Consider the following 26,723-nt stretch of genomic DNA (forward strand, 5'->3'; position numbering starts at 1 on the left):
TTGTTGGGTGTAAAAAGGTCACAGCTTTATTATCTCCACACAAACAATGCCAAAGGCTTAAGACACTTGATTATTTTTTTGGTCTCCTTGTGCTTGGCCGCTGTATGCCAGCTAGACTCCCAGCTGGCAAGTCGTCCAACCGAGCCTTCTCCATCACATCTTTCACTTTCGGCCAGCTGCGACTTCAGAGATAAACAAGAAAAAAACACATAAATTAACATAAAACAACAAGAAACACAACACAGTGGGGGTGGGTGGGCCGCTTCGGTGCCGACTAAGCCAAGAGGTAGGTGAGAGGGAAACAGGGGCTTATAAAACCCCACATAAACTAGGCAGGGGGATGTGGTGAGGTAGCCAGAGGGGAGGGATGGTAGCCCCAAAACAAGCCCGCCCCCATAACATTAAAGTGCCAGCAGCCCAAGACAAGGTTAATTACAAGGAAACCACCCAAGCCTCCAGTCCCAGGGCATCTTCCTTAACTAGTCAGGAGTACCCTCCAAATTAGAGGCTGGGCCCCCACACTAAATCTATACCAGGCTCCAAGGTCCATGAAGGACCCAGCATGTCCATACATGACACAGGCAGCTCAGCTTGTAATGCTTCATGTCGCCTGTGGTGGCGCTGCAGGGGGATTGGACACTTGCTGCCATGTTCTCCCATTACATCTTATAATCAGATCATTTTCACGCAATCCTTTTCTCAACAGCCATAAAATGAGACAATTTCCACCTCCGATTTGCAGCTGCATAATTTGTCACAGTCCCGGGTCGGTTAGACAAGTTTTCTGCTCCTATTGTTCTGAGTTTTTTTTTAGTTTAAAAATAAAATACATTTTTGAATATTTTTTGACACCTCTGTAGGAAAGCCTCCAGCTCATACCTGTGCAATCACCTGCCTACCTGACATATTACACGGCTGAACCTAGTGATCTGCATGACAGCGAGAACCACCAAGGGGAGTAGCTGGAGCTCAGGTGTAGCCCACAGGTATAAGGCGTGCCTCCACCTAGATAAGGGCTGTCACTTCAGCTCTGGTCTCAACTCCGCTGCTTCTCGAAGAAGATTTGTATAGAGCCGCAGAGGTGAAGTGTAAGTCCTGCTGCATGTGTCATGGTGAGGTTCTCCTGAACTGGAATCCTAAGCGAGTCCTTCAGGAAAGCTGCTGAGAACCTCGTAGACCCTTCCAAACCTCAACTAGGAAATATGAACCGGTGTAAGGCGTTGGGGAAAATTAAGAAGAGACTTGAAGAAGCCAAAAACAGGTGGGCAAGGCTGTGCAAGCCAGAGTTCTGCCACAACGAGAGCGCCCGGTTGGCTACCGATGCCCTGTTAGATGGAGGATCTACCGACTACCAAAAGGTCCTCGCTCAAGAAGGAGAGGTGGACTTCTTATCCAAGCAGGAGATACAATATATCTTGGACAATGTAAAGGAACCGTATTACGCCAATGAGAATCACACAGAAAACGGTGAGAACGGTGGCTCGGTGCAAAACGGGAATCATTCCCACCGATCGGAAAGTTATTACCCCATGAATTCGGATAAGAGTGAGACCACCACAGCGCTCCACAACTGGAGCTCCGAGGAGAAGCCCTACCTGAAGGACAAGTCCAGCGCCACCGTCTACTTCCAAACCGATAAGACCAATAATATCAGGGAGACCATCAGGAAGGGGATTCACCGGGCCGATCAGGTAGGTCCACGAATAGTCTGTAACAGAATTATTGACTCTCTAAATAAAGGTGGCGCAGCAAAAAAAGTGTAAAATATGATTTTATTTCATGAGTTTGTTTATTAACTCAGCTAGAACTCACAATCTGATACAGGCAGTCCCCGGGGTTACATACAAGATAGGGTCCGGAGGTTTGTTCTTAAGTTGAATTTGTATGTAAGTTGAAACTGTATATTTTATCATTGAAGTTCTAGACAATTTTTTTTTATTCGCCCCAGAAACAATTGGAGTTTCAAAATTTTTTGCTGGGACTATAGTAATAGCATCCAGAGAGCTTCACCAGAGGTCACAGTGGGCAGAGGGGTCCGTCTGTAAATAGGGGTCATCTGTAAGTCGGGTGTCCTTAATTAGGGGGCTGCTTGTACTGGAATAAATTATTTTTGATATTTTTGATAAATTTCGTTCCCAGTGCCCCTTTAACAAGGCCCCTTTAACATAGAAATGAAGCAGAGCTCAACTGTAACCGTCACTCCTAAGAACCGCATTCTTTGTACTTGTTGTCAGGTCTTGATTTACTGTGTTGAGTTGAGAAAATTCAGGAACTTTACTTGTTTTTTGTTTCTTTGCAGTCCTATGTAAGGGCTTGTGCCGGACGACAAACTCAACTTTACTCTGTCCCTATTTTGCCTTCCTTTTTTATGTCTATATTACAAATATATTTCTAATATATACATATATATATATATATAATATATATATATATATATATATATATATGTGACAGTGTTAAGCAAGACCTTCTATAATCCACGTTTCCAGCAGTCCTATGCAAGAGCTTATATTACCCAATGTGATATGACAAGGACACAAGACTGTCACAAAACATCAGTAAAGTGGTTGACAATGGAACATTTGCCTAATTTTTGTAGCCATATAGGAAGAAAGGTTGTGGATGGCTCCCCCTGTAGCGCTGTATCGGAGATCACCCAGCTTTTCTAAAGTCAGATATTACTCATGAGGCTGCATAGGATGTGACCGGCCCTCATGACCTGAGTCGTTTTAGAGTAATCACGTCTCTCTGCCCCGCAGGGAAACGCTATTTAGGAAGGTCAGTAAAATGTAAAGGTTAATGCCACATCCCTGCGGTAAAGCAGGTGAACAACCAGAACAGGTCCCTACAGGACAATTATGTGATCAGGGTGATGCATCCCGCAGCATCGGGGTCAGATCAACTGTCAGTACCTACCGCCCCCGGGGTAAGTCATCCCTATACACAGGGATAATGATAATCCTGGTTGTTTCTATTGACTTATCAGGGTCATTTATCTAGAGATCAAAGCTGAGCTGACCTTGAGTGACCCTGGAGACGTGGAGCACAGTGCTCGGCTATCTCCACCGGTCTCATAGATAGGGAATCACTGACTTCCCCAGAACAGGGAGGTCTCTATTAATTTGTGGGGGGTCCGGCTGATCATATGATCTGATCGCAAGCCGTCTTTAACACTGGGATAACTTAAAGGGATATGTTAAAGGGAAATTTCACCAAAATCGGCAACATTGTTTAAGTAAAATCAATGTAGAACGTTACGTTACTCTGTAAGTTCTCGGCTATACATTGTATTTGTATCTTCATGTCTTCTTCTCCAGTCACAGGTAAAGTGTTTCATTGGATATTGTGAGATAACACGGGGGACAGGGAATAAATGTTCATACAAACAATCATTGTCTTTCAGCTTTAACGTCACATTTGGGGAGTCCTCACACTACATGTGCCTTGTAGGGGCAGGGTTGACCCTAAACTCTCTGCTGCCTGAGGCTATAGAGCAGGGGTCAGGAACCTTTTTGGCTGAGAGAGCCATGAACACCACATATTTTAAACTGTAATTCTGTGAGAGCCATACAATATGCACATGTCCCCCAGTAGATAGGTAGCCACAGCACTTCCCCCTCTAGTAGATAGGCAGCCCAAGTACATGGCCCACCAGTAGATAGGTAGCCACAGCACATGCCCCCCAGTAGATAGGTAACAGCAGAACATGGCCCCCAGTAAATGGGCAGCCAAAGCACATGCCCCTCACTAGATAGGTAGCCACATCACATGGGGTCCAGTAACTAGGTAGGCCCAGCACATGCCGCCCAGTAGATAGCTAGCCCCAGTACATGCCCCCAGTAGATAGGTAGCCACATCACATAACCCCCAGTAAATAGGTAGCCACGGCACATGCACCCCAGTAGATAGGTAGACTCAGTACATGTTCCCAGTAGATATGTAGCCCCAGCACATTCACCCAAATAGACAGCTAGCCCCAGCACATGACCCATAGTAGATAGGTAGCCACACCACATTCCCCCCCCCCAGTATATTAGTAATCACGACACATGCCTCATAGGTAGCACCATCGCATGCCTGCTAGTAAATAGGTAGCCACAGCACATGCCTCCCAGTAGATAGGTAGCAACAGCACATACCCCCCAGTAGATAGGTAGCCACAGCACATGCCCCCCCAGTATATTAATAATCATGTCACATGCCCCATAGTAGATAGGTAGCAGAATTGCATGCCTGCTAGTAAATAGGTAGCCACAGCCCATGCCTCCCAGTAGATAGGTAGTCCCAGCACATGCCTCCCAGTAGATAGGTAGCCACAGCACATGACCCCAGTAGATAGGTAGCCACAGCACATTGACCCCAGTAGATAGGTAGCCACAGCACATTGACACCAGTAGATAGGTAGCCACAGCACATTGACACCAGTAGATAGGTAGCCACAGCACATTGACACCAGTAGATAGGTAGCCACAGCACATTGACACCAGTAGATAGGTAGCCACAGCACATGCCCGCCAGTAGATAGGTAGCCTCAGTACATGCTCCCCAGTAGATAGGTAGTCATAGCACATTTCTCCGGTAGATAGTTAGCCCCAGCAAATGCCCCTAGTAGAAAGGTAGTCACAGCACATGACCCCCCAGTAGATAGGTAGACACAGCACATGCTCCCCAGTGTATAGGTAGACACAGCACATGCTCCCCAGTGTATAGGTAGCCACAGCACATGCCTCCCAGTAGATAGGTAGCCACAGCACATGACCCCAGTATATAAGTAGCCACAGCACATGACCCCAGTAGATAGGTAGCCACAGCACATGCCTCCCAGTAGATAGGTAGCCACAGCACATGCCCAAGTTAGATAGGTAGTCATAGCAAATATCTCCCAATAGACAGGTAGCCCCATCACATGCCCTCAGGACCCAGTAGATAGGTAGTCGCAACAAATAAAAAGGGAATACTCACCTACCTGTCTCCTTTCAGTGGCTTCTCATCACTACAACGCTCTTCTCTATGACCCAGGCGCCGCTGCCATCATTGCTTAGGCAATGGGGCCTGGGTCATACAGTGGAGTGGATGCTGCTCTACTCTATGACACAGGCGCGGTCACCTAAGCAACGGTGCGGCGATGGTGCCTGGGTCACACTAAGGACGCTGGCAGTGGTAACATCCCGGCCTGCATCCAGTGATCATCGCTGTGTTTGTCTTACATGTACACACTGGCAATTGCTATTAATCAGTGATTTGTCTGAGAGCCAGATGCAGCCATCGAAAGAGCCACATATGGCTCCCGAGCCATAGGTTCCCTACCCCTGCTATAGAGGCTAATGTAGGTTATGTTATTTAGTAAATGGGTTCTCCATGCAGTATCTCACACCCATGCTGATATCTGGTGAGAAGAGACACTAATTTTAGGTGTCCGTACCTGCTTTATAGCAGGTGACTGCGGCTCTGATGTTGCCCCCCATTTTGCTCCAGATGGTGCTGCCTGAGGCAAGAGGCTCAACACGCCTCATGGATGGAGCACCCCTGTGTGGAGGGGATGACTTGTAATGAGGGGCTGAGCATGTGGTCAGCTGATGTTCTCTACTCTGTTCTATGGGTATGGAGACACCAAGCCCAAAAGCCTTAGGGGGTCCATTATGTGTCCCCCATACGAGGATTCCAATACAATATACAATACATCATAGTACGGGTGGTCCCTAACATATTTTACTTTCGGGTAATGCAAAATATGTACAGTATGTTACTACACCGGAATATTGCACCCAACTTTCCTTGACCCAGATAATCCCTTTACTCCTCGTGTAGTGTTACTCAACTTCCATTAGGATTACATGACTGACACAGCTCTGTTTGCAATGACCTGTTGCACAAAAAATACATTACAGAGAATGTCTATTGCGACCTCCTACATAAGAATAACTTTATTAACATATGTGTATAAAACCAGAAGGCCTCGCCTTGTTATAGAATATTTGCACACATTTTTGGGATAATTCCAAGTAAATTTTTCACCTATAAATTATGTTACAAGGAAGTAATCCTATTGTCTTATTGTGTCCAGGTCATCGCTATAATGATGGATGAATTCACAGACGCAGAGATATTATGTGACATATTAGAAGCCGCGAACAAAAGGAACGTCTTTGTCTACCTACTCCTTGACGCCAGCAAGATCCAGTCATTTATGGACATGTGCGAGAAGCTACAAGTCAAAGAGGTGCACCTGAAGGTGAGGAGCATCGCCTGCCATCACTATTATCCCACGTCTTTATGTAATCCATTGTTTTAGGCCTTAATTAGAGCTCAGAATACTCAGAATATAGATGAAATGAGAGATTATTCGCAGCTCCACCTTGTAGATCTCTTAAAGGAAATCTACCACCAGGATGAAGGATTGTAAACCAAGCGCACTGACATACTGGTGTGTGCCCCTTCTGGCAGGATCTGCTCTTTTTTAAGCTTCCTATGCCCTTGTTTTTAAGAAAAAAAGGCTTTAAACATTATGCAAATGAGCCTACGGGGCTCCAGACTCAATTAACACATATGGAGCCCGGAGCCCCTGAGGCTCATTTGCATAATTTTAAAAGCCTTTTTTTTAAAAAAACCAGGGCATAAGAAGCTAAAAGAAGAGCAGATCCTGCCAGAGAGGGCACACACCAGTATGTCAGTGTGCCTGGTGTACAGTCCTTCAATCCTTGGTAGAAAGACCATGTATTGCAACAGTCCAGAATCTGTCAAAAATGTCCTAAATTTTCAGAAACAATCCTGACAAAATCGCCTGGAATGGGTGGAGTTTATGTGAGGGGTGGGGCTTAAATGCCATAATTTTTGCAATAAAAAAAGTTGGTGACAATGGGACAGATAGGAGGAGTAGATTATGCAAATGTGCAGTAGAGGTAGTTATCTTGGAGCTTTTGCAGGTAATCCTGATACAGTTGGTTGTGAAATGCACCCAAAAAAGTTGATTCACATGTTAATATGTATGCACGTGACCGCTGAGGTCCAAGACTGAATTGTTATATCAGCCGCAGAATTTGCAGGGACAGTCTTGGCAAATTCAGGGTACGACTTGGTCCAAAAAAGGGCACAGGGCCATTGATGGTCCTAAAAAAAAAAAATCATCATGGACAAGCCCTGACTAGGACATCATCTCAGGCAATAAGCATTGGAATAACCACTGTGTCTTACACTCTAGAACTGAAAATCTGTTTGATAACACAAATAAATAAGACACATTTGTATCATGAAAAACTATGTTAGAAGTTCTTCTTTTGCACTAACCTTCCAAAAGCAGGCAAATTAAAAAAAAATGCAACTCATCCTGCAAAAGGCAAGACGCGTTTTGAACTTACAAGGAGTTCTTAGCCTATGACTCCTTGTAAGGTCAAAAGGCGTCAGTCCATTTTGCTATTATGGTATCTTTTTTTAATATTTTAACGAAGGTGAAATACGGGGTTACGTACAAGATAGGGTCCGGAGGTTTGTTCTTAAGTTGAATTTGTATGTAAGTCGAAACTGTATATTTTATAATTTGGCCCCAGTGACAATTGGAGTTTAAACATTTTTTGCTGTAATTGGACCAAGGATTATCAATAAAGCTTCATTACAGACACCTTACAGCTGATCATTGCAGTCTGGGACTATAGTCTGTAACTATGGGTTGTCTGTAAGTCGGGTGTCCTTAAGTAGGGGACCGCCTGTACATGCACACACATATATATATATATTCATGTCCTGGTTTCATCTTGTGACACATGTAGAACCTCTCCGTCCGGAGCGTAACTGGAGAAGTTTATTGTGCAAAATCGGGCAAGAAGTTTTTCGGCCAAATCCATGAAAAGTTCATCATATCTGACTGGAGGTTTGTCCTCTCGGGGTCGTACAGGTAAGAGACCTTCTATTTCTGTATTATTTGTTATCCCATTGTTATATATCGAGACAAAGTACCGTATATGTTGTGACGGGTTGTTACCAGAGCACGGTCCTACTATCCAGTAGTTGGCCGAACTAAGGGGTGCACCAAATACTATGAGATAAGTATCTAGTGGTCCCTGCACTGCCTTATGACCCCACCAGCTAGAGTCCTACTATCTATGGGCCGTGGTTAGCACCCTGCTCTTGGTAATAGCATTACGGCATGATGAGAAGTAGTTGTCCTCTTCTCTAGGATTATAATAGGCCAGATTGTCCCCCAACACTACTGGCCCTTAAGAGAATCACTAGAAAATTAATCTAAAAGTTTTTTCTATCTCATCAAGTGAATTCATATGATGAGGATATGCCATCGCTCTGTTGTTATTGGTGGTGGTTACAAAGGTGGACATTTAAAGGTCACTGTGGAATTGTGTCCACTTCCTTTGAGGATCAGGATAGACTTTGGGTTGTACCATGGATTTAAAGGGGTTCTCCCGAGGTTGAAAATCATTCTTCAAAAACAGCGCTACACCGGACCATGGTTTGAGCTGGTATTTAGCTGTATAGAAATGAATGGAGCTAAGTTGCATTACCACACACTACCCATGGTCAGGTGTGGCGCTGCTTTTGTTTTTCTGTTTTCAACCTTAGGAGAACCCCTTTAAGGACCAACTGCTTATTTTTTGAGAGTTCATGGCACTAGTCATGGAGTATGACCTCCATGCTCCGGAGACTACATCTGTACATCTGGCGGAATACATGCTACAATAATAGTTCAGGCCCAATAATAGGAACATAGTGTAATATCCTTATAATAAAGCTCATCAAGGCTGCTCAGTCTTATAGATAGGATATAGGGGTCTAGAATACAGTGTTATAGATAGATATAGGCGGTCTAGAATACAGTGTTATAGATAGATATAGGGGGTCTAGAATACAGTCTTATAGATAGATATAGGCGGTCTAGAATACAGTCTTATAGATAGATATAAGGGGTCTAGAATACAGCCTTATAGATAGATATAGGGGGTCTAGAATACAGTCTTATAGATAGATATAGGGGGTCTAGAATACAGTCTTATAGATAGATATAGGGGGTCTAGAATACAGTCTTATAGATAGATATAAGGGGTCTAGAATACAGTCATATAGATAGATATAGGGGGTCTAGAATACAGTCTTATAGATAGATATAAGGGGTCTAGAATACAGTCATATAGATAGATATAGGGGGTCTAGAATACAGTCTTATAGATAGATATAGGGGGTCTAGAATACAGTCATATAGATAGATATAGGGGGTCTAGAATACAGTCTTATAGATAGATATAGGGGGTCTAGAATACAGTCTTATAGATAGATATAAGGGGTCTAGAATACAGTCATATAGATAGATGTAGGGGGTCTAGAATACAGTCATATAGATAGATGTAGGGGGTCTAGAATACAGTCATATAGATAGATATAGGGGGTCTAGAATACAGTCTTATAGATAGATATAGGGGGTCTAGAATACAGTCATATAGATAGATATAGGGGGTCTAGAATACAGTCATATAGATAGATATAGGGGGTCTAGAATACAGTCATATAGATAGATATAGGGGGTCTAGAATACAGTCTTATAGATAGATATAGGGGGTCTAGAATACAGTCTTATAGATAGATATAGGGGGTCTAGAATACAGTCTTATAGATAGATATAAGGGGTCTAGAATACAGTCATATAGATAGATATAGGGGGTCTAGAATACAGTCATATAGATAGATATAGGGGGTCTAGAATACAGTCATATAGATAGATATAGGGGGTCTAGAATACAGTCTTATAGATAGATATAGGGGGTCTAGAATACAGTCTTATAGATAGATATAGGGGGTCTAGAATACAGTCTTATAGATAGATATAGGGGATCTAGAATAGTAAGATGAGGCAGAAGACACCAGAGTTGTGGATGGAAGTGGTAGTTGGAACAAGCCGATGGTATAACCGGTCAGGGTGGAAAAGACTGACTTAGACCTTTCCCACGTTGGGCCAAAAGCAACCTCTGGGTTCAACAATAACGGGTTCCATATCTTTCTAATCGACATAAAAGCAGCAGAAGTCTGTATCGTCTTATTATCACATGAGATTGACCGGACTGGCCCACCAGAGCATCAGAGGATCCTCCGGTGGGCCCCAAGTTCTAACACATTATAATGAGCCCCAAAGATCTTAATTTGGAAGTAAATAGAGTAATCATTTGAAATTATAATCTATTTCATATGATGATTCCAATATTATAGATTATCGAAAAGTTGATGATACATCCTACATGTTACGATTTTTATAATGGTATCTTATGGTTGAAGGGTGAGCCGTCCAGATCACCTCTGGTAGGCCCAACATATGCCAGTCCGACACTGCCGGGATGTTACATAATATGTCTTATCACGGACCTCATGGACACTCAGGTCCCGTTCATCAGATCCGGCACCAGTTGTTGTCTCTTCCATCACCATCTATGGAGAAGTAGAGAATAATAATACAAGATAATAGACCTTTAAAAAAATGTGAGAAAAGAAACATCAAAGGCCTTTTGTAATCTGGAACGGAACGTATAAAACAGCTATTATCCGGCAGAGATCCTGCAGATGTATAATTAATGAGGCAGAGCTGCAGGTGCTGGGTGTGTGCGCTGGGGGGGTGTCCTGTGCCCCATCACAGACGTGCGCTCACATTCTTTCTCTTTTTCAGTGCCAGTTGGGCACCAAGCAAGAAAGAATTTCCAAATTTGTATGAAAGTGAATCTGAAGTAGTAAATAGGTCAATTACTATTGGGTAGAGATCTGCAGAGCAGCGCTCCCTATAGGTCAGGTATATGATATCTGCAGAGCATCACTCCCTATAGGTCAGGTACATAAAATCTGCAGAGCATCACTCCCTATAGGTCAGGTACATAAAATCTGCAGAGCATCACTCCCTATAGGTCAGGTACAGGCAGTTACGTACAAGATGGGTTTCACAGGTTTGTTCTTAAGTTGAATTTGTATGTAAGTCGGAACTGTATATTTTATAATTATAGATCCAGACAAAAAAAAATTTGTTGTGAATACTGGAGTTTAAAAATGTTTTACTGTAATCGGACCAAGGATTATCAATAAATCAGCTGATCATTGCAGTCTGGGACTATAGAAAAGCATCCAGAGAACTTCACCAGAGGTCACAGGGGGCAGAGAGGTCCCTATAAGTCAGGTACATGAAATCTGCAGAGCAGCGCTCCCTATAAGTCAGGTGCATGAAATCAGCAGAGCAGCGCTCCCTATAAGTCAGGTATATGAAACCTGCAGAGCAGCGCTCCCTATAAGTCAGGTATATGAAACCTGCAGAGCAGCGCTCCCTATAAGTCAGGTACATAAAAATCTGCAGAGCAGCTCTCCCTATAAGTCAGGTGCATGAAATCAGCAGAGCAGCGCTCCCTATAAGTCAGGTATATGAAACCTGCAGAGCAGCGCTCCCTATAAGTAAGGTATATGAAACCTGCAGAGCAGCGCTCCCTATAAGTAAGGTATATGAAACCTGTAGAGCAGCGCTCCCTATAAGTAAGGTATATGAAACCTGCAGAGCAGCGCTCCCTATAAGTAAGGTATATGAAACCTGCAGAGCAGCGCTCCCTATAAGTAAGGTATATGAAACCTGCAGAGCAGCGCTCCCTATAAGTCAGGCATATGAAACCTGTAGAGCAGCGCTCCCTATAAGTCAGGTATATGAAACCTGCAGAGCAGTGCTCCCTATAGGTCAGGTATATGAAACCTGAAGAGCAGCGCTCCCTATAAGTCAGGTGCATAAAAACCTGCAGAGCAGCGTTCCCTATAAGTCAGGTATATGAAACCTGCAGAGCAGTGCTCCCTATAGGTCAGGTATATGAAACCTGCAGAGCAGCGCTCCCTATAGGTCAGGTATATTAAATCTGCAGAGCAGCGCTCCCTATAGGTCAGGTATATTAAATCTGCAGAGCAGTGCTCCCTACCTGCAGGCAGATATTTATATGGAGCTACTGGAGCCGAGTTTTATACCCCTGTAGAGATGGATCGTGTAATCCTATATAATCCCTGGAGAAGATGCCCCCGAGAGGCGCATTCATGTATATAATAGCCGGGTAGGTGTAATGTTAGTACGGTATTAAAAAAACCTATAAAAAAAACTTCACTGCTGATGAATTCTTCATTGTCATGTACTTGGAAAAGCCGGAGGAGAAAGTACACAATGTCCTAATCCTGGGAGCATCCGGCTCCGGACTCTACATCTGGATACAGGTCATGACACAATATGGACCCCTGTATCTATAGTCTATGACTCCGAGTTGATGAACCCTGATTAAATGTAGTAAAGGTGACAAAAATTAACAAAAAATATTCATGTTTTTAGAAGATTCATAGAAAATCTGACGTGTAAAGGAAAAGTCTCATCTACATTAGAAGAACCTTCTAGTAGATAATATCTCCCTAAGATATTATCCGGGTGGTCATTTTCCTTTAATCTATCTTGGGTCTATCTACCAGATCTAAGGTGTCCATACAGATAAGAGTGGCGCTGGTCAAACCCAGGGCAGATTAAGACCACCATGGTCCCTGCGCTGTATGGATATTATGACCCCTACAAGTCTGGAATCACTTCCTACATCCGGTACTAGAATCCGCTTCTTGGGAAATGGAGGATGTGTCCCTTCTGCCGCTTTCAAGACCTTTGGAGAACCTTCAGGACCTTCAATACATGTGTATTGAGAGCAGGAACTGATTTACAATAATTTCATGGGTGAAGGTTCTTCTAAGAATAAAATTTGGTGGTTGGATTGGGTGGCCAAGGGCCCCCTAGAAAGCTTGGGCCCCGGGCTACTGCCCAAACTGTCTGTATTATAATCCACTACTAGTTGAATCTGTCTATTTTGCCCGGAACGGCCAATCATTTTACATAATGTGGATGTATTGTCTCTGCAATACCAAACCGAGCCACTACACAATGCATGGCGCTGTGCTATCCAAACACTGTGACTTTGTCCTATCCAAACACTAGAAAACCTAGAATAACCAAAAAGTATAATTTTCCATTCCCTGGTGCACTGAGGTCATCTCCAAGTTCTCCTCTGCCCCCTTGTGCTCTAGACCTAAATTCATGGGACTGGGCCATTGTGGGTCAGTAGACAGAAGAAGCCATGATTTTGCCTAATATTGGGCAAACCGGTAACATGTCACCTTCATCATCTGATACTGGTCCAATGTGGATGTTCTACAACCTAAGATGGTCCAAACCGTCCTCAGATAACGTTCATAAACACCTCCTAACGCAACCATCTCAGCTCCGGGGCTCCGCATATTAATAAGACTGACACAACATAAACCGTCCAGCTATTTTTCACACTCAAGTGACAGTAACGTCAGAACCTGCCAGACACATTGGAAGGTTGTACGTTGCATTTTTTCCCTCTCGGGATGGACCCTCGGGCTGAAGCTCCGTGCACAAGAACTTCTCCTATTCTTGACATTGATCGATCGAATCCCTTCCTAGGGGCATTAGTGGGATGTCCTGGTATCATAGAGAGGGCTAAAGATAATGATGTCTCTGATAGACATGACGTCACGTTGTTGGGTCTGAATCGGTAGGTCTGTAGCTGTTGGACCCCCCCCCCCCCCCACACACACACTAATAAGATATTGATCACCTATACTAAGCAGAGGTCCTCAATATTTTACTCCTTGAAAACACCTATCACTTCTTATTCAGTAAGATAATCGAGATTCTGCACAAGTATTCCTAGTGTCAGATAGAGCTCCACCTAGTGGTGTCTGCAAGCTGTCAGGATTGAGACTTGTTTTTTTCAGGGATGGCTTGCACTTTTCAATGGCGCCATGTTTTGTTGCATGTCATTTATTGAGTAGCTTGATGTTCGATATTCCCAAAAAAATCCAGGTAGACCATTAAAAGAAGGGAGATTAAGTGTGTGCCCACCTAGCCGGTGTAGGTTGGTGTGTGCCCCCCTTAGCTGTTGCTTGCTGTAGGTTGGCAAATGCATAGGTCAGATTATGTGGACATGATCTAAGGCGCTCTATTATCTAACTTCTGATATTTTAGAATCAGGTCATTGAGGGAGGATGGGGCAGAGCTGAGTACACGCATCACAGGACACCTACCCCCGGGCGCCTCTGACATGTGGAAAATCACTAATGAGCTTCAGCTCTGCAGCCGGCGTTAGCGCATGTGTTCAGCTCGCATGACATATATGAAGAGCGACATGCCAAGGAGCCATCACAATGAGGGAGTTGCAGTCACTCGCCTGCATTTGTCTCCGGGTTGACACCTCAATTATTCTGTCAAAACAAAAAACTGCCGATGGGAGAAAAGATATAATAGGCCATGAGATATTTCAGCGGATAGGATCAAGGGGGAGCGAATGTGGGGGAAGGCCAGATCCCATATGGTGACATGTATGATTAGGGGCAGGAGATGTGATCGCGACTGGTGCATGAGGGGTCCTTCTGCCGAATATAAGGAGAATAATACTGGAATCGTACTTTATAGCTAGCGGCCATGGGGCCCCAAAATAAAATTATTATAGGGCCCACATTTCATCAACTATTCAAAAATAGACCTTAGTAATGCAGGGGATGTATCATCAGTAGTAGCAGCCATAGCAGCTTCTATGGGGCCCACAGTGTCAGGGGGCCCCAGCAACTGAGGTATTGGGTGTGTATATGCTGTATGTGTGTAAATAGTATTGTATGTATGTATGTATGTATGTATGTATGTGTGTATATCTGATGTGTATTTGGTGTATGTGTGTAAATAGTATTGTATGTATGTATGTGTGTATATCTGATGTGTATTTGGTGTATGTGTGTTTGAATATGCGATGTGTATATGCTGAATGTCTGTATATATGATGTTTGAGTGTATATTGTACTGTATGCATGTGTGTGTATATAGTGTACGTATATATGGTGTGTATACGCTGTGCGTGTTTGTAACTCATGTGTCAGTATACAAATATGTATATATTTTTAAGAGGTTAGGGGGGGGGCCTTATTCCGAAACCTGCTATGTGGTCCTGCCTCTCCTAGTTACGCCCCTGGGTTAATGTATTCATAGCAGATAAGTGGTCCAAGTCCAACCTATGAATCCTATAGTGTTTGATCAAGGAGGAAGGCAGTAAAAACAAATTTCCAAATATAAAGATATGACAACATTTAGAATATTAATAAAAAAAACATAAAAAGTATAATAAAAATTATATTTATAGTTATACTAACTATAAAAAAGACACCAAAAATGTTTCCTTTAAATTAAAAAAAAACTGTATAAATATCTGTAGAAGTTACAAACAATACAAATAATATTAGGAATAATAAGACCATAAAAAATTATTACAAAAGGAGGAACAACTTGTCCCCCAAAAAAGTATAAGATTCTAAGCGGGACAGCAAAAAAAATATATCTTTTTTAGGTTTTTAAGGGATTGACAAAAAAACAAACAAAAACAAAACATAAATATATACAAATGTGTTATGGGAAATATTAAAAAGAAATAATAAAAAAATAAATACAAATATGAATAAAAATATAAATAATAGACGATATTATACAGATGGTTTTAAAAATAACAAAGTGCACAAAGTAACTAATATTTAGAGATCCGTGGACCCGTAGAGATCCTGTTTAGGGTTTGGGTGTGTCCCAAACATCCGGAACATCAACACAGATGTAAAAGAAAAACAGATACAATACTGACACAACACGGACGCTGATAATGGATGCGTTTTTTTGTGGAGATGATTTGCCTGTCTGAATAAGCCCTAAAACATGTAATTGAAACAAGTTTTTCAGTAAAAAAAAAAAAAAAAAAAAAGGTGTGTATATAGACTGTATATAAACTGTTATTATTCTGCATGTCCCATGTCATAGGACATTAGGTGTTTTCCTATAGATTTTTTTATAGGTTTAAAAAACATCCTAGGAAAAAACTGGGGGTCATTTATCTTATTTCCCTGTTTTCTTTTTGTACCTTTTTTCACCTCTAATTTGCCTTTGTCGTTTCCCCTCTTTGTCAAATACTAATTTTTTTAGGTGCAAATATTCAAATTTTGAGCCTTTCCTACGCCCGGTGGGGATTAGAGAGTTTTTGCTCAATTATTTACACCTATTTAGGCGCAAATCAATATTAAATCTGGCATAAAGATCTGGAAAGCGGAGAAATACAAAGACAAATTAGGCGCAAATTTGAATTACGGCTACATGGCGTAAAAATAGTTTTGCACCCCCAAAACTCCCTAAAATACAACCAAAAAACCTGCATTTAAAAAAAAAAAGGTGTCTTAAAATAAAAAAAAAAATTAAAAAAGGGATATTAAAAAATTAAATATTAGCGCTTTTGCACCACATTTTTTTTTTTTTTTTTGGGGGGGGGGGACTGTATTGTAATGGAGTGTAGTTTATACGGTTTATATGGAAGTCACTGATATTATAGAACATTTTGGCTGAAGGCAAAAGCTGATTCATGAAATTTAAGCTGAAATCCTTATACTGTATGTTCCGGAATGTTCTGTTACTGACACCGGGGATAATTCCTCGCTCAGGGTCATTTATAGATGTGATGAGGCCAAAAATTCTGGGCCCTATGACGGGATTTATACTGGAGAAATATATAACTACACATATATGGTCATTCTATATGTCCGTAAACCTTATTCCATGGGTCATAAATTATAGAGGGCACAGGCCAAGTTCTACGTAAGGGCACATTATATAGCATCCCCCATAATATGTAGATAACAGTATTATCTGTGCATTGTATGGCTATATTATATACATTGTAGATAACAGTATTATCTGTGCATTATATGGCTATATTATATACATTGTAGATAACAGTATTATCTGTGCATTGTATGGCTATATTATATACATTGTAGATAACAGTATTATCTGTGCATTATATGGCTATATTATATACATTGTAGATAACAGTATTATCTGTGCATTATATGGCTATATTATATACATTGTAGATAACAGTATTATCTGTGCATTATATGGCTATATTATATACATTGTAGATAACAGTATTATCTGTGCATTGTATGGCTATATTATATACATTGTAGATAACAGTATTATCTGTGCATTATATGGCTATATTATATACATTGTAGATAACAGTATTATCTGTGCATTATATGGCTATATTATATACATTGTAGATAACAGTATTATCTGTGCATTGTATGGCTATATTATATACATTGTATATTATATATTTTTTTCCTGAGATTTATATGATGGTATTAAGTGCTTTTTAATTGACGGGAGGTGGAATAATATCCATTATCGTTGACAGTTACAGGATATCTGAGCAATATATGATGGTATAATGTGATATCTAGATGGGCATTATATGGGGATATTATGGTCGTTACATGTAACATTATTATCTGAAGATTTTATGATGGTTTTATATGCATTGTAAATGACAGCATTGTCTGTGCACTATATGGATATATTATACACTATATGGACAGTGTATTATACATATATATATATATATATATATATTATATTATATATTTGGATATATATGTATTGACTGTATGTTCTGGGCATTATACTGTATGGGGGTATTATGTGCATTGTGTTTGACACGTAGTGAAATAATATCTGACATCTATATATCCAAACACTATACAGGCAGTCCCCGAGTTACGTACAAGATAGGTTCTGGAGGTTTGTTCTTAAGTTGAGTTTGTATGTAAGTCGGAACTGTATATTTTATAATTGTAACCCTAGAAAAATAATTTTTTGGTCTCTGTGACAATTGGATTTTAAAAAGTTGGATTGTCATAAGAACCAGGATTAGTAATAAAGCTTCATTACAGACGCCTGTGATAACTGTTATAGCTGATCATTGTAGTACAATAAATTACCAATATCCAGAGGTCCGTTTGTAACTAGGGGTCGTCTGTAAGTCGGGTGTTCTTAAGTAGGGGACCGCCTGTATAGTGCTACTATGTGAATTATAGGGGGTTGTCATGGCGGTAATATATGCTTTGGATCTGGTAGTATTATCTGTGCACTAAATGGCGGTATTACATGTGTGCAGGGGGGGGGGGGGCTTTTGTCCCTTATTCCTGTATTTTGGTGTTACTTTTGGTCCACCCCTGAGATGTGTGACCTCCGCGTGATGCCGCCTGCGATGCCCGCACATGACTCCTGTTCACACCTTTTCAGCTAAATACTCATTTGTCTCCATTTTGCTGCTGCGGCTAATTGTCTTCTTTCATCTGTTTAATCTGATTAAATCTTTCTCCTTCTTAAATGATCTTGATTTACAACCTCCTTGTCACACAGATGTTATTACATTGGATGGGGTCCATGACGCTGCGCAGCTTGGCAGAGCCTCCTGTGCTGTGTGCCAGGGCTGGGAGTAGCTTCTGCAGATGGTTATCCATCATCATTACATAAAACCTCCACTAATCTATAGGCACAGGTGTACGAGGGAATACAAACACACATCCCTCCAATCACTCACCTACCTTTCATTGCACAATATCATTGCCATCTTCTTTCTCTGAGTGGGTAAGTAGGTCCCTGTTACCCTGTTAGGCCTCTCTCCTGGTCATGGTGATAGATCTATAAACAGTTCTTGTAACTAAATATTGAAATGTTACAATTCTACAAATTGTCTCAGTTAATCATGGGCGGGTCTTATGCTTAGACCGCCCCCCGAGGAGCAATCATCACTAGAAATGCAGTGATACATGACAGTAGTAAAATTAGTGAGCGATCATATCCTGCAAAAACTCCATAAATTTGGTAATACATTCCAGAAAACAAATCGAAAGTCAAACTAATTATTTTAGAGAGTCTAAGCCTTAGGATCCCACTGTAATTGCAAGGACTCGCTCCGTCGTGCTACAGCTGTGACTATGCTAGGACTCCGCCTACCCTGACCTTGGCTTGTTCCACTCTCCACCTGACTCCCTGGTGCAGGTTCGACAATGCCCTATTGAGCAGCCCAAAGTCCAAATGAGAGAACAGTTGGTCCACAACCTGCTGCCTTTTACACTCACAAATACTGAATCATATCTAGGTATTTGTGTAGGTTTTATTTACTAAACATAGTGATTGGTACATGGGCCTACAGTACAGTGGTCCCTTCTACAAACTTAAGATTGTTGCCCCATGTACCTAAATTTGTCCCTGTCCTACACATTATGCTACACCTAAATATTCACATACACTATACAGGCAGTCCCCGGGTTACATACAAGATAGGGTCTGGAGGTTTGTTCTTAAGTTGAATTTGTATGTAAGTCGAAACTGTATATTTTATAATGGAAGTTCTAGACAATTTTTTTTCTTTTGCCCCAGTGACAATTGGAGTTTCGAAATTTTTGGTGTAATTGGACCAAGAATTATCAATAAAGCTTCATTACAGGCATCTTACAGCTGATCATTGCAGTCCGGGACTATAGTAAAGCATCCAGAGAGCTTCACCAGAGGTCACAGTGGGCAGAGGGGTCCGTCTGTAACTATGGGTTGTCTGTAAGTCGGGTGTCCTTAAGTAGGGGACCGCCTGTATATGTATGACACACATGCAACATATACAGGGTGAAACAAAAAGGTCAGAAAGTTGTAATATCTAGGAGAATACATCAGACCGAAAAAGTAAATATATATGTATAAAATGTTTACAAAAATATATCCTATGAAACCAAACTCGGCCCCATTTATATACTACCTTTACACATATAGCATCCACATGCTACATACACAATCTAAACAAAGCACTGAAATATAGATGCACATAAATATTTATCCTCACACCTTGTATACACTACCAGCAATGAATATACCACACATAAATATATACCAGCAGTGAATATACAGCACATAAATATATACCAGAGGTGAAAATACCACGCAAATATAAACCAGCAGTGAATATACAGCACATAAATATATACCAGAGGTGAATATACCACGCAAATATATACCAGCAGTGAATATACAGCACATAAATATATACCAAAGGTGAATATACCACACATAAATATATGCCAGCAATGAATATACCGCACATAAATATATACCAGCAGTGAATATACTGCACATAAGTATATACCAGCAATGAGTACACCATAAATATATACCAGCATGAGTATACCGCACATAAATATATACAAACAGTGAATATACCGCACATAAATATATACCAGAAGTGTGTATACCACACATAAATATATACCAGGAGTGTATATACCACACATAAATATATACCAGGAGTGAATATAACGTGCACAAATATATACCAGCAGTGAATATACCGCACATAAATATATACCAGCAGTGAATATACCGAACATAAATATATGCCAGCAGTGAATATACCGCATATAATTTTCCTTACACTCTATATACATCAACAGCAATGAATGCACTGCATATACATATATATCAGCAGTGAATATACTGCACATAAATATATGCCAGAAAGAACCCCCTGTGACTGTGATCATTGCGCCCCTGTTAAAACTAATAAACTGTTTTATTTTGTAAATCCATTCATGCGCCTACCCTTTAGACCTTGAGCCTGGGTTTCTACTTTAATAATGTGCTGTAAATGTGTTGTGCAGGGATCTAGTATAAGCGCTTAGTCCTATTGATGTAGAACACTGTGATCACAGGGGCGCAGCATCGTCCTTGTGCATTCACTCATCGGTGTATGTATGGCATTGTGGTTGATCATCTTGTATCACTTAAAGGGTTTTTCCACATTCCTTAAAAACCCCCAGTAGCCGAGGTACAAGAAAAAGGAAAGCACTTACCGCACTCCACAAGATTTGTTTTCACAACCTGTACAGTGTTAGGGTACGAGTATGTCATTTTTTTTTTTTAAACTGGCTTTTTCCCCATAATCTGCATAAAAAGTTAAACAGTAAATGAATTTAGACCAAAATAAAAAAAACAATAAAAAAGAACTCGCACAGCAAAGGTCATCAAAATAAAAAACGAAATATTTGGAATGGAATGTGCTTTTTGTGTCCCAGTGGAGGCAGAGACTGATGTGCGTGATGACCCCCTCCCATACATATCCCCTATAATGTGTGGGGGCGCATAATGTGACAAGTTTGGGGCCTTATTTTGAGTTTTGTTGTGTAGCTCTTGTGTCATCCTTATGAAGTTGTACTATAATAACTGAGCTCTAATCATTGGACTATAATCATACTAATGCCGTGTTTACCCTCAGGGTTGAATATATGTAAGAGCGGTTGAAGTGTCGATAAAATTATCTCCATCTTTCCGTCTCTGTTCCTACACGCTCGTAATTACCCGGTATTGACAGGACAAGGCTGTGCTCTGACTTCTGCATTCTTCTGTCAGTAGTCACCATATTGAACGGTTGGGGGGGGGGGGGGGGTTGGAAAGAAAAGTTTTTTTACTGCTTTATTATATTCTTATTTTGATGTCATATTATTTGACAGCCCTGATTGAATGTCAAAAGAACCTTAACGCATCTTTACATGTGCAAATAGCATTGATCAGGCTTGTACTTGGCTATATCTCTGGCAACAACTAAGAGAGTGGCAGTAGGCATGCTCGACCTATCCCTCTAGACAGATTGGCAAACAGGTCCTCTCTTTTAATTATGGGTGGGGGTCTCAGTGGTCGGCCCCTTATAGATCGGAAAGTTATCCCCTCTACCCTTCAACGCAGCCTTATGGGCAAAATCGATTAAAGACCTATCCATAGGTGATCAAGTGGGTGCAACACCAGTAACCCCACCGATCAGCAGATTACACTATAGATCGAGTAGGAAGCAGACATCTTCAGCGATGGAAGCGGAGCATGCAGCTGCTACACTCTGGATATAGCGGGCTGTTTCCACCTCAAGGAAAATTGTCTCATCGTTGGTGGTGCCAGGTCTTACACCCACACTATGGATAGGTCGTTGATAGATTTTGACCTGACTAAATTTGACCTTTTAGATCGAGTATCAGCCTATGTCCACTGCTCTACAAGAAGTATTTTGGAGCTTTGTGGCTCAGTGATTTGCACTTTCGGCCTTGCAATGCCCAAGTTCTACCAAAGATTTAGTTGCCACCACATCTAAAAGGGAACGATATGGTTTAGTATATTTTTATACGAAATATGTTCACCAGATCTTGACACTTACAATGTTTTGTCTTATATTTTCAGCTTCACGTGGCTTTCTGGACAAGTTCATCGAAACTTTTTGACCAAGTTTACGGGAACGGTGGTTGAGTTATTCGATGAAGAGTTCCGACATCTTTACGCCTCATCCAAACCGGTGATGGGATTAAAATCTCCAGCCCCAATGAAGCCGGTAGTGAGGAGGGATGACAGTGTCATGAGCACAATGACGGACAGCAGCACCCAAGAGAGTACAAACACCTCAGACCTTCTGAGCAGCTCCCCGGCCACCAGCATCTCCCAACTCTCCCAACGTCCTTCATCTCCTACAACTCCAATCCAGACTCCAACCCAAACTCCAACCCAAACCCCAACCCCAACTCCAACTAAGTCTCCACTACAAAGGATGAATTCCTTTCACGGTTACTCCGCCTTGAGATCACCACCACCTCAAAGCAACTACCAAGTGAACTACTACCAACGGAATTATCAACCCGAAAGCCCGACCCATCTCTTCAACAACAACAATAACATTTACCGCTCCATGAGAACCCACCGAGAAAACATTTCCCCAACATCGAGGTTCACCCAAGGATGGAGACTATTTGGCAAGCCAACAATGACTTAGACCCAAGTATCTACAAGCTATTAGGTAGACACAAAGAATGCACTGAAAAATAAGTAATTGTGCAATAGATGTGACTCTATGGTGATGACCGATTCTGCCACATATAAGATATGGGGCCACAACATTGAGCTCCTAATTTTTTTTTACTGTTGTTACAAATGCAAAAAGTTGCTATTTTTGGTCTGTTGTCGAAATTTCTGTTGAGTATCAAAATATTGTTTAATAAAATACCCCTATAGGGGGTCATGGCTACTACATGGGGTCACACATCTGCCTCTAAACTACCAAAAAGTCAGTAATGCCAGTAACTAGTTCATGGATGATGAAGCCCGAGATACCGGCCATGGCTTTAGAAACCTGATGTTATTGACTTTACAATATGCTGCTCAAAAGATCTCCTGTACAATTTTTTTTTTATTATTTTGCCCTTTTCTGGCGCCAATAACTTTTTCATACTTTGTTGTACGGAGCTGCGGGTGGTGTCATCTTGTGTGACTTTTGATGACGTTTTCAATGCTATAATTTTTAGGACTGTGCGACCTTTTGATTACTTTTTATAGAATTTTTTATATTTTTCAAATTGGCAAAAAAAGTGGCATTTTCGAATTTGGCCGCTATTTTACGTTAGGGGGGTAAACGCAGTAAAAAACGTTATTATATTTGGATATGTATTGGGCATTTTCGGACGCGGCGATACCTAATGTGTTTATGATTTTTACTGTTTATTTATATTTATATCAGTTCTAGGGAAGGGGGGGGGGGGTGATTGGAATTTTTACTTTAACCCTAGGTTGTCTGATCGACCCTACCATATACATACTACTGTATGGCAGTATATGGGGATTTTCCACCTCATTCATTAAAATGTGCAAATCGCAGATTGTAATGAATGGGTTAAAACGAGACAGCCTTGGGTCTTCAGAAGACCGATCGGCGCTCCCCAATGACGTCATGAGGATCGTCACTAAACTTTCCCGGCGGCGATCGACAGGATAACACCGGCCATCGGTGCTAGCTCAGCCCGTGAGCACTCGCCATGTACCCCACGTAAGCAGTACTATTACGGCGAGCATCGGGAAGGGGTTAAATCAACGGTCAGTCACACAATGAGCAGACGTGTCGAGTCCCTCAAGGTGACTGAGGTTCCTTATGGCACTATCTTCTCTAGTCATTAGATGGGGCCTGCACCTTAGAACACACTGGAGATCAAAATTAGAGAACAATGTATGATCACTTGATTTTTTCAGAAATAATGTAATCTCCATTGCTCAACATTTTATGGATTTTTGTAAGGGGTTACCAGGTCACTAGAACAGGGTTTTACAAAATAACCATAACCACATAAAACCTCTCAAAAAATGTGATGATCATAAGTAATGACTGGAGCACAGAGAAAGATTATATGTAAATTTCCAGAAAGTTCCACCAGTCATCAGTAGGGAGAGCACAGGACCTCAGCACCGGCCACAGGACCTCACTAGTCTCTCACACGGATCTGCTGGGATCTGCTCCGCTCTTCTTCCAGTCTCTTCCACAGTTTTGTGATTGTTGTGGGTTTCTTGGCCATAACTTTGTCACCGGAGGTTTTCTATTGGATTTAGATCAAGCGGCCATTTCATTGTTTCAATGTTTTCAAGGACCCGCTTTAGCCGTTTTACTGTGTGACAGGGAACATTTGTCCCGCATGGACGTATTGCTGGCTGATTAGAGAACACAAGGAAGGAGCCGCGTGTTGTTGAAGAAGGTTCTGACAATTTCATTCACTCTGCCAAGTGGCTGTATGAGAGGTCCAACTCCTGCTGAACAAAACATTCCCCAAACCATGGCACTTCCTCCACCACCTTTCACTGACTTCTTTACACACTTTGGGTTCAGTCTTTCCTCAGTTTGTCAATAAACATAATGTTTCCCATCAGACCCATATAAATTAAACTTGATTTTATCACTAAAATAATCTGTGGGGAACTTCTCCTCTGTCCACACAACATGCTCCAAAGAGGAGTCTAGCCTTCCGAATCTTTCTGCTAGTGAGAGGGTTGGTCACTGCAGGGTTGGCTTTGCTCTTAGATGTTGAGACACTGTATGACGAGACAGATCCATGTTCAGTGCTGACATCTAGGAAATTGTTTGTTGTTCTCCGATGTATACATTGTATAAAGTCTTCCACCTGTTACTACTCATCACCTGGTCTTCTCACCGATGTGCCCCATAGAACTGTCAGACAAGAAGTGTCATCATCCGCCATAATAAACACGTCAGGCAGCTATACATACAATATATGATAAAATAAGGGAAATCACATGTAAAATAAAATTTAACCCGTGGATGAAATGTATCCTCTGCACTGATGGGACTGATTGTAAATGACTATAATAAAGTGTATATAGTAATGATACATCTCTGTGACTGTCATTGTTTGGTATATTGTACTAATATATACACATAAGGTCAAAGGTTCCTTCCCCTGGAGACAGTGACCAGAGGAGGCCCCCACCAGTGTAGGGGCCCACTGGAGGATCCTCCGATCCTCCCTTGGGCCCGTCTGACCCTGGTTGGAAGGAATAGCTACCAGCCAAATTATCTTTCGACTGACAGTGATAAAAGATGTATGGGAACATTTACGGTTTGGGATTTCAGGAAACGAATACGTATATTACGCAATGTATCTCTTACGAAATCCGGCTCTGCTACATTCGTAGCTATGTCCCAGATAATTAGGGAGCTGTAAAATTTACAATAGTTCAGGGGGGGAGCTTGGGGGGGGAAGGGGCCACTTCCTATGAAGTTCTAGAACTTCAGGTCTCATCATGTCCTTCTTGCCCGGGGACTTTCCTAAAAACTGGCACCACAGAACAGAATGTTGTGCCCCCGGGGCGTGTGTATACAAATCACACCTGTCACGGAGCTTTAAGGGCTCAGTACAGTGACACGTATGTAGATGTGTATTGTTATGGAGCAGCGTACGATGAAATCCTTAAACAAACATAGAAACCGCAATGATCCTCTTATAAGAAAGTATCGTAATGCTCATCATCCGCCTATTAAAGGGATTTTTACCGGATATTCAATGGGCTGAGCTGCAGTTACCCATTCTGGCCAATACACTGTGAATGGTGTTGTTCTTCCGGCTGTAGTCTTGCAGTTGATTCTGTTGTCTGCTGATTTTGGGGGGAGCGTAATCTGAAAATCTTGATTTATCCTATGCAAAGGGGTCTACATATGGTCTAGTGGATTGTCAGCATTAGTAAAATGGAAAACCTCTTTGATTTTTGGTGTTTCCATAAATCCCTCAGTGCTGCAGATTCACATGCTGTTACAATGAGCAGAACATGTCTCACCCCCCCCCCCCCTGCTCTGTCCCTCCTAACTCTCTGCCTGTGTAATCTACCAGCAGCAGGACGTGGTGGGGCAGGATAGTTGTTACCAGAGCTGCTTTGTGCTGTCGCTTCACAGGGTGTTACACTGTGCAGGAGCACTTCCCCCTCCCACTGTTGGGAATTACAGCTGGCAGATGCAGAGGGAAGTTCTGAGGGGGAAACAGTGTAACAGCCTGTAAAACTACAGCACAGAGGGGCTCTGGTAACACCCAGTGAGACCTTTTGTCTCATTAACTTGATTTTAAAAGGAAGAAGGCCATGAATAACAGATATAAGAATAATACCATCGTTAAGTTTATTAATATATAGAAAAGGATGACTAACTTTTTTTACCAACTAACTTTGCATTGAACAAGCCACTCAATGTCAGGCTGGTAGTGAGAAGGCCAATATACAATGTGTATGAGGCTACACTAAGAGGGTCATTATTTGTAGTGGGTACAGGAAGAGAGTCAATATTATTATTAGGATGTGAGAGTTATAATTAGTAGGGGCTAAAGTAAGAGGGTCCACTTTAGGAGGGGCTACAGACAGAAGCCCCTATTAATAGTGACCCTCTTACTGCAGTTTCTACTAATAATAACCCTTCCCATGGCCCCTAATAATCTCAACGCTTACA

General features: G+C 41.7%; 1 protein-coding gene and 1 long non-coding RNA gene across 3 annotated transcripts; one reads left to right on the forward strand and one right to left on the reverse strand.

Annotated features, from left to right (window-relative positions):
- Positions 1-25: 25 nt before the first annotated feature.
- On the reverse strand, positions 26-5,303 carry LOC140132443 (uncharacterized). Of its 2 annotated transcripts, none has more exons than XR_011855656.1 (3): positions 4,967-5,303; positions 1,596-1,708; positions 26-182 (listed from the first exon to the last, which is right to left on the reverse strand). It is a non-coding gene; the product is annotated as an uncharacterized lncRNA (long non-coding RNA). The 2 variants fall into 2 exon arrangements; XR_011855655.1 differs by having other exon boundaries at positions 4,963-5,303.
- FAM83A (family with sequence similarity 83 member A) lies at positions 1,009-25,122 on the forward strand. Its single transcript, XM_072151228.1, has 4 exons — positions 1,009-1,691; positions 6,065-6,232; positions 7,764-7,888; positions 22,145-25,122. Exons 1-4 carry the CDS (start codon positions 1,203-1,205, stop codon positions 22,725-22,727), a joined length of 1,365 nt encoding a protein of 454 aa, XP_072007329.1. The 5' UTR covers positions 1,009-1,202; the 3' UTR covers positions 22,728-25,122.
- The last annotated feature ends 1,601 nt before the right edge of the window (positions 25,123-26,723 follow it).

Source organism: Engystomops pustulosus, chromosome 5 (genome assembly GCF_040894005.1).
Source record: "Engystomops pustulosus chromosome 5, aEngPut4.maternal, whole genome shotgun sequence".
In the NCBI taxonomy this organism is placed as follows: Eukaryota; Metazoa; Chordata; class Amphibia; order Anura; family Leptodactylidae; genus Engystomops; species Engystomops pustulosus.